Raw genomic sequence first — 8,637 nt, 5'->3', positions numbered from 1 at the left:
AAAGGCTCCCCAGACGGTTTGACATTTAACTCAGGTCTTAAATAAGTGGGCATTTTCAAAAGACAAGTGAAGAAAAGAATTCCAGACAGAAGGAACCAGCTTAGACAACAAGAAAAAGGCACAAGAGGGCATAGCAAGTTTGGTATCCATGAAATGTTGTGAGTAGAGTAACAGATTCTGTAGAGCAATCCATCACCTAAGTTATAAAACATTTTCCAGGCCCATCCACCCGTCTCTTTATCCCATACAATCGGTCAAGAAACAATCTAGCTAATTCCAACCCCTAAGTTTTCTCTTACATCTTCTCCTATTCATTTGATTCCATTACTTTATCTCTTCCAATTTTTGCCTAAAAATTACAAGTTTCTCAATTGGTCTTCAAATCTCCATGCTTCCTTTCCAGCCTACAGTCACCGAAATGATTTTTTAATACAAATCAGATCAAATCATGTTCTCGCTTAAAATTCCATGTAGCTCACCAGCACTTGAGATAAAAGTTCATCCTTGGCACAATGTATAATCCCTTATATAATTATGACCGTCTACCTTTTCAGACTTATGCCTGACTTCTGACCCTTCTATATTCCTCAGTCCCTCTGTGATGTTGCAAAGGTTACTAAATACAGTGAGCCTGATTCCTCATCTTTAAAATGGAGATAATAATTCCTACTCAGGGGTTGAGGACTAAATAAAATCATACATCTAAAAACGTAAGAGTTTGGCCTTTATCTTTCATATCCCAGGGACTCATTATTTTAAACAGAAGAATGTGATTAGATTAGCACTTTAGAAAGATGAAGGGCAGTAGCAGAGATGGATTGAAGGGGAACACCCTTCAATAATACGAGGTGAGAAATGAGTGTGTAATGGCAACTAGAGTAGAGAGGAACAAAAGGAACTACAGAAAAATTAAGGGATATATAATCAAAAGGTCTTGGTTCCTAACTTTAAACAGGTGAAGAGAGAGATATATTGAGAAGGCATGTTTCAAAGAAAGCCCCTGACATCTTCAGGAACAAAAGTTGATTCTAACAAGTTCTTACACTTTTCCTGCTCTCAGTTGAAGCAATTCTTCATGCTCTGAAAATGGATTTACTTTCTAGGAACAGGCAAAGTGGGTTGGAGTCAGCCTTGCAAACAAAGAAATCAAGATGCAAATACCATTTGGAATCAAAAGTGAGCTGGGATAATCACAATAATTATGTAATATGCTTCTAATCATGTGCTAATAGCATCTTTCCAAAGGAATTTAAAAAAACGTTCTCATCGATCGTTCCACAGATTGGAATAAATGCAGTCTATAAAAGCAGGCAAGAATCATGTAGATGTAATAAGACTTTGCTTTAAAAAAAAAAAATCTAGTCATTTTATAATCAGACCTTGCAAAATCATCACACTGTTAAATTGGAAAGACAGTTTTATGAGAAAAATCTCAACAAAGCATCAAAAGATCTGATGTTTAATTCTATCAGCATATGACCTTAAGCTAATTTCCTAATTATGTAAGATCAGTGTACTGTGTGCTGGACTAAGACAACAACATCTTGTCTATCTCAGAGCTGTGTTCACACTGAACTTGTGTATAAATGCTATGAAAAACCAGAAGTCTTCTTTTGCAGTTCTTCAGCAAAACATGTATGTAGACAGACATTTCAAATGCAGATAGAAATTTGATTCATTGTACATCCAATTACTCAATTGAGATTTTATACTATGCTATATAGATTGACAATTTTAAATAGAAGAATCACATTTTACATTTAAGTAGTATAAGTACACTTTGGCATATCAGCAGAAAAACAAAAATGTTACTGCAGATATCGAACTACTAACCATCATGATTTCAAGGACTGAGATAAGAATTCCGGGTATTCATTTATCTGAAAGATGGGGAAGACCAAGAAATAAATACATCACTTCAGTCTGCAGCACACTCCCAGAAGATATACAATGTTTCACATACTAAAGGTATTCTTCATACCACACAGCCTAACACCAACTGTCCATCACATATGGTTCTTACAATATACTCTAAGAAGTCACTATTGCTGATTAGATTTTCCTTCAAACCACCTAACGAGGTATTCAGAAAGCCAACAAGTTTTTACATTCCAAGTAATAAGCACAGATGCTGTGGATGTGACTGATGCACACAGCCCTAGCCAAGAGCTGGGGACATAAAACCACCTCTGCCCCTAAGACAGGGCAGCCAGTGTTCCAGGGCACTTTTAAGATCTTATGTGTCCTTTATCTTCCTGCAGCTAAGACAGGACAGAATCAGTAAGTGAAGGAGTACTTTAATACTAACTCAAAGAGCCACCTCAAGTTCCTTTCCTGCCAAATCTCTATTATTAGTGATTGCCACACAACATCATCTTGCTAATGGGGACATAGAAACCTCTATACTGAATTCAGGTGTCACGCTTAAGAATTAGGGCCTAGACCTTCTCTGGTTGGTTCTAATGTAACACAGCTGCCTTTATATTGGCTACTGACCTCCACCATGGTCTCAAAAACCTCTGACTTCATTTCTGAGACAAGAAACCAGGCCTTGATAAGGTTTATGAAAAGGTTATCCCCTACTGCAACTCACTCTTTTACTTCTCAACTCCACACTTCTTTGATGGTAGTTTCTTAGTTAATGTAATTTCTTATATCTAATTCCTAAGAAATTAGGTGTTATAGCCTTGGATTTGAATCTCAGCTCTTCTCCTAATGTTATTGGGTCAGAACTTCACTTCTCTAAGCCTTTTTTCCTCATATCCAAAAGAGGACATTACAACCTAGCTTTGAAGCTTATAGTCAGGATCAAATGATGTTAACAAATACAGGTAGTGTCCACAAAGCATAGAGTACAGTCTGCCCATCTCTCATGACACTCTGAGTCACTTCTCGGCTGGGGTCTGGGATAACCTTCCCTGTAGCAGCTAAGGCTTAGGTAGAGGCCAGGATTCCTACAGCCACTTTTCCTTGGAGAATGTTTGATACCACATCTGGTTCTGTAATGGTATCTCCTGCATCTCAGATCAGGTCAGAAGCAGGCACAGGAAAAGGGTGAGGTGCTGAATTAGTATATGATCAATGAGTCAGGATTTAATCAGTGACTGAAAGGTGGTAGTATAACAGATAAATCCAGGAGATTCAAAGTTCTTCTCTTGTTTCCAAGCTTCCATGGCTTTTTGCTCATCTCCACTGTCCTCTCCCATCCATAAACCTCCCAGGTCTGACCTCCACAGATCTTTGACCCACAAAATCTCCTCCCTTTCCCCCTCTCTCATGCAGCGTGAGTGACTGCAATCTGAGATGACATTTAATGCTCACCTGGCAGCCGTAGCACCAGGAACAGAAAGCATGGCTGGCAACCAAACATGAGGGATAGGTGGACTGGGTTCTTACAAGTTATATCTCTCCACCATGTCACAGGTTGAAGAACAGTACCCTCTTCCTTTAGTATTAAGAAACCTGGGGCAAGTCAGGGCACCCAACAAAGAAACAAACTTGAAGAGATTCTGTATCATGCATGCTCAAACAGAAAGCAAAGCCATGTAGCAACCACAAGAGAGGAGAAAAAGAAAGAAGCTATAAACATGTAAACACTTGTGGAAGAAGGAAATTTTTCCCAATATGAAATGCACAGACAATTTAATGGAATTTACTTGATTTTCCCTTCAGGGTCTGACTTCAGAAAATCAAATTACAAAGTCATCGTCACATCCTAGATTTATTACAACTGACCTGCAGGCAAAAGGATAGAACTATTACATAAACACTTCGATTCCATGTATATATCTTAAATAGAGGAGGAATTCAAACAAGAATACAGGATAAAATATTCCAAAGCTCCAAGAAGCAGTTATGTTACTGAGCTCCATTTTTACAGACAAATAAGGCAATATCCCTGCACATTAGCTTTTTGATAATTTTTATACATTTTTCTATGGTACAAGAGAAAAATAACCAGAGCTCACAATGTACAGTTCTTACACTATTTTCACAGTTTGTGAACACTATACACCCTTTTGTTTTAATAAAGATACATTGTAATAAACTCCTTGCCCTTAAGTTTATAGTTTATAATAATCTATGATTAATACACTAAAACTGCCTTTTTATGTGGTCATCCACACAATAGAATGGTCAGATTAGCTCCTGGACAGTCAGAATTGCTTTTATCTCCATTTGTAAAATAGCAAAGTGACCCTATGCTGAGCCAGACGGGAAATTGACAGCAGAGAAACAAACTCCTCGAGTCCCCGGGAGCAATGGAGGATGATGGCTTGGTGTGATCGAAGGAAGACATATAGCAATTCTTCCTTTCAGAACACTGGGAAGTCTAAGGTTTAGGATGCCATGGGGGAGAAAATAGGAAACTTAGGCAAGTGGACTAAAGCAGTAAATCATTTTTGAATTCTAAAATTTATAGGGATGTAACTTTAAACAGCACCATTCTCTCTTTATTGTTTTGTAGTGTTTATGACTGTCACTCTGGGAGGAGACACAGCAATACCTGCCACCATTTGGTTCTGTAATGGCATCATCTGCATCTCAGACCATGGCTGTTTTATATTCCAGTGTGCTTGAACCACTCACAGTGCTGCTTAACTGTTATACAAAGCCTAATGATCAGTGCCAAGGAGGCCAGAGCGAAACCTAAGGAGAACCTGGCTAACGGGTGAGTGAGGAAGCACAGCAAAAGATAGCAAATTTAAATGACCTCTTATAACTATCTTGGGGTTGTTTTGTTTTGTAGAATTCCAAGAAATAATAGTGACCTGCTAGAGATTCTTGCAGGTGATAAGCTTATTTAAAGACTGTCATTTCAGATCCTCATTGGGTCACATATGTCTCTAAAAAGATGCTTCCTCATCACCTACCACATTGGCTGAGCCCCATGTTTCTCAGCCTTTTAAACATTAGAGTGTATGAGAGATTTGGGGCTAGAAATCCTTGGTAAGGAACATCCCTGGTAATTATAAAGGTTTTGATACAGGAAAAGGCAAAATATTGGATTAAGCAAAAGTCACATAGCGGCAATAGACTAGACGGGCAGGGAAAGGGATTCAGAAACTGAAGACCTAGACCAGTGATGGCAAACAACTGAGATTTGGTCTTTTGCTGCCTACAAGAAATCTTTATCTAATCAATCAAGGCACATTGCTACTAGCTAATTCTCCCTGTTAGTGAGTTATGATGGCTAAAGTATCAGGCTTGGGACAAAGGGGAAATATATAGCTGCTACGAGTTGTTCCAGATAAGATACTAGAATTAAAAACATCTGTAAACTTTGCCCTCCGTACTTTTTTCTTCTTTCAGTCCTGGCGGTTTGTGGCAGGTGGGACATCAAATTGGCAGCACACCAAATTCTGAGAATGAAAATCCTTAGGATCAGCACCTTCTTTGACAAGTGGCAGACTCCTGAGTCTTCCCAATGAAGAGTAGAAGGACTGGTAAAGGAGAAAAGAACACATTCTGTCCTGTCTCAATATTTTAATGTTCATCTCTTTGAACGAAACATGGTTTTTGGTAAAGATAAATTCATTCTAATTTAACATGATATTTCAAACAGGAAATTTGGCTGAGCACATCGATCCCCAAACATCGACTGTGACTGTAAAGCAACAGAATATCAAATCAGTAAATCTATTGCACTTGGTGAAGAAAGTAAATTCCTCCTTTGTCTCCCAGCTCCAGAAGGCAATGTGTCTCGTTGGCTGTGCAAGCTCTTCTCACTCAAGCCCAAGTCTCTAATTTCAGACATAGTACATCCATCACTGTATTCTTCCAGTACTTGGAAGCCTGACAAAACACCATTCCAGTAGCTGCGTCTCCAGGTTTTGAGTCTAGAAATGAATTTAAGATGTGATCTAATCACAGTCAACAAATTGATCGTACTGACTTCCACATTTCATGAATATGTTCATCAGGAAAGAGCAGGATGAGGTCTCTCTGACCAGCACTAACACTGTGTGATCAATCAGGTATTACGGGGATGCACGTTCTAGGTGACAGGAGTATACAGACATGATGGACACGAACACCAATCTTATTGCACATGGTGTTGGGCGAGCAATAAAAACACTGTGATATAGGATGAAAATTCTTTACGTCTTGCTTCCTCTCAGCCCTTATTTCTAGAGTCTGACGTAGCAGCGATATCAATCAACATACATGGGAGAGCTGGGAGTAGCTGGCATTTGATCCAGGATTTTACAAACATAGCTTGCAACCTCTACGGTACGTTCTTCATACATCAAAATAAAGGGATGTTTCTGCAAGAAAATTGAAAAAAGAAAAAGAAAAAAATATCAAAATTTGTATCAGAGCCCCCACTGAACTTTTCCCAATTTCAGTACAGCACATACGCAAAGGCTCAAAACACATATGGCTGTAAAATACTGTAGCACCAGTTCAGAGGCAAACACAGCCTGTATTTCAAGATGTGGTGGTAGGTGTGGGTATGCCTACGTATGATGCACGGCGCTATGTCCTGGAGGAGCCATCCTGGTGGTGAGGTCTGGAGACTTATCTGTATGGCAGGGAGTATTTGCTGAGGCAGAGAGTAGAGTTGCTCCTCAGCACAAAACATAGTGAGAGCCTCTGCCACCATCTGAGAGCTAAGAAGAACTGCATGAGTACTAGGTGCTAGTCTTAGGACATAGACACAAACTCTAATTGCCCACTTCCCCAGGGCTTGGCAGAAGGATCTTACAAAAAGAATTCAGTTTCAATCCTTCTGACTCCCACTCCAAAAGCTCAAAAGAAACTTATCCTATGAACTTCTGTGCTACGTTCTCCAAGCCTGTAGCCCTATATCTGCCTCACAAACACATCTTTTTATACTCCATCTCTCAATATTTTTTTCATAGCTTCTCTAAGTACACTGCCTGGATATCTTTAGAGTCATTGCTGGGGTTGACCATAAGTTTGGCCTAACGTCCTGAAAAATTAGAAGCTAAGTATAACAAACAGGTGTTTTTTTTTCCCTTAAAATACTCCTAATTATTAGATCACAGTACTTTCTTCACAGCTGAGACCAATGTCACATCCAGAGACTGTCTAAAACACCCAGGTTCCATGGGATGGGTGAGAACTTTCAAAGAAATGGGAACTGGCTATATGATCTAAATTTGCATAAGAACATATAAAGACAGAATAAGCACAGTAAATTCTTATGGATATGTCACACATACATAGAGCATGAAGTGGAAAATGGCTCCTTAAAGTGAATGTTAAAATTCTTAGGGTTAATTTTTATAACATGTCAAGGCCAAAACTTCCCAGAAGAATCTAGCTTAGTAAATTAGTAGGAAATTATAATTATACATTTTCGCTCTCCAAATATCTTTGTTACAAAACATTTTAAAATACTCATTAAGGTCAAGCAGTTTGTCTATGGAAAAGCGGCCCATTGTTTACTTAGTGAACCAGCATGCTAAGAGGATTCAGGGTAAGGTAATAGTTAATATTCCCAAGATCTCATACGCACCAGAAGTTCTTTATACTTTGGCCTTTTGGATTCGTCCTTTGTAAGGCTAAAATAACATAAATAACATTATTAAAATGGACACATATTTATCCCAAGTATTTTTCTTTTCACAAACAAAATATTATAAAGAACCAAGTAGTTTTTTTCCTTCAGAAACAAAAGTAACAAACAATCTGTCAAACATAAAAAAAACACACAAAAAAAGTAGACTATAATCTAAGAATTTATCTTTAGGATATTCAGTACAGGAGCATTAGAGAAAAATTAGAAACAAGTTAGCTATTAAAAATTGGATAAATTATGGCGTAGCTGTATGGAAGAATACTAAATACATTCTTAAATATATGAATGTATAATTATAAAACTGTATGTGTATTTGTGTGTGTGCACATATGTGTGTTCCTAAATATATACATATTTATACAGATACCACCTAAGAGAATCCAGTAATCTCGGGCATAAACTATATATAAACTTTATACATTTATCCTTAGATTTAAAAAAATTTTACACTCTGTATTTCACTTTTGTGTTCTTCAGTGCAAAAGTTTACAATAATATAACTTCACTAATGACTACTTGATATAGTAAAAACCTCTGCCTTGCTGATATTTTCCCCTTGAATTCTACTTTGTCTAATTAATGTTGCCAGAAGGATTTTCATTTTATTTGTATTTACCTGATCTTGGACTGTATCTTAAATCATCACTCTCCTCCAATCTCAATTAAATTCACTTTTTACTATCAAAAGTTAATTAATATCAGGAACATAGTTCATCTATTTCTAAACTCAATTTTATTTTTCATATTCCACACATTTTGTGGTAGATGCTGCACTGTGATACATGGAATACAGCTACACAGAATTCCTCTTTAGGAATGAAGGACTTGTTCCTCCACCACTAGGAGTGCTGCCAGCAGACAACCCTCAGTGGTCAGTCTCTTAGGGATTACATCAGCTGAAGAGAGGCACCTTAGCCTTCCCTGGACAGCCTGTATCTAATGACTGACCCACAAAGAGGTATAAAAATCCAAGAGCCTCATCTTGTGTTGAGTCAATCTTGGAGGGCCATCCCAGCTTCATATCGTCCTAAAGGGTAAGTTGAAGCCTTCACTGAGATTGCACTGCAGTCCACCTTCTTTCTGCTTAA

General features: G+C 38.0%; 1 protein-coding gene across 3 annotated transcripts in view; it reads right to left on the bottom strand.

The window, feature by feature from the left end:
• Nucleotides 1-3,625: 3,625 nt before the first annotated feature.
• MAP2K4 (mitogen-activated protein kinase kinase 4) overlaps nucleotides 3,626-8,637 on the bottom strand; it is a 95,971-nt gene continuing 90,959 nt past the window's right edge. For 2 of the 3 annotated variants that reach the window (XM_025040100.1, XM_015597459.2), the window contains 2 exons: nucleotides 7,487-7,532; nucleotides 3,921-6,269 (listed from right to left, as the gene is read on the bottom strand). In XM_025040100.1, the coding sequence (XP_024895868.1) occupies nucleotides 6,156-6,269; nucleotides 7,487-7,532 (160 nt within the window). In that variant the 3' untranslated portion in view covers nucleotides 3,921-6,155. Of the gene's footprint in view, nucleotides 6,270-7,486; nucleotides 7,533-8,637 lie in introns of all 3 variants that reach the window. The other variant, XM_025040099.1, reaches the window with a different exon arrangement.

Source organism: Pteropus alecto, unplaced genomic scaffold (genome assembly GCF_000325575.1).
Source record: "Pteropus alecto unplaced genomic scaffold, ASM32557v1 scaffold398, whole genome shotgun sequence".
In the NCBI taxonomy this organism is placed as follows: domain Eukaryota; kingdom Metazoa; phylum Chordata; class Mammalia; order Chiroptera; family Pteropodidae; genus Pteropus; species Pteropus alecto.
This window is presented reverse-complemented; position numbering and strand designations above follow the sequence as displayed.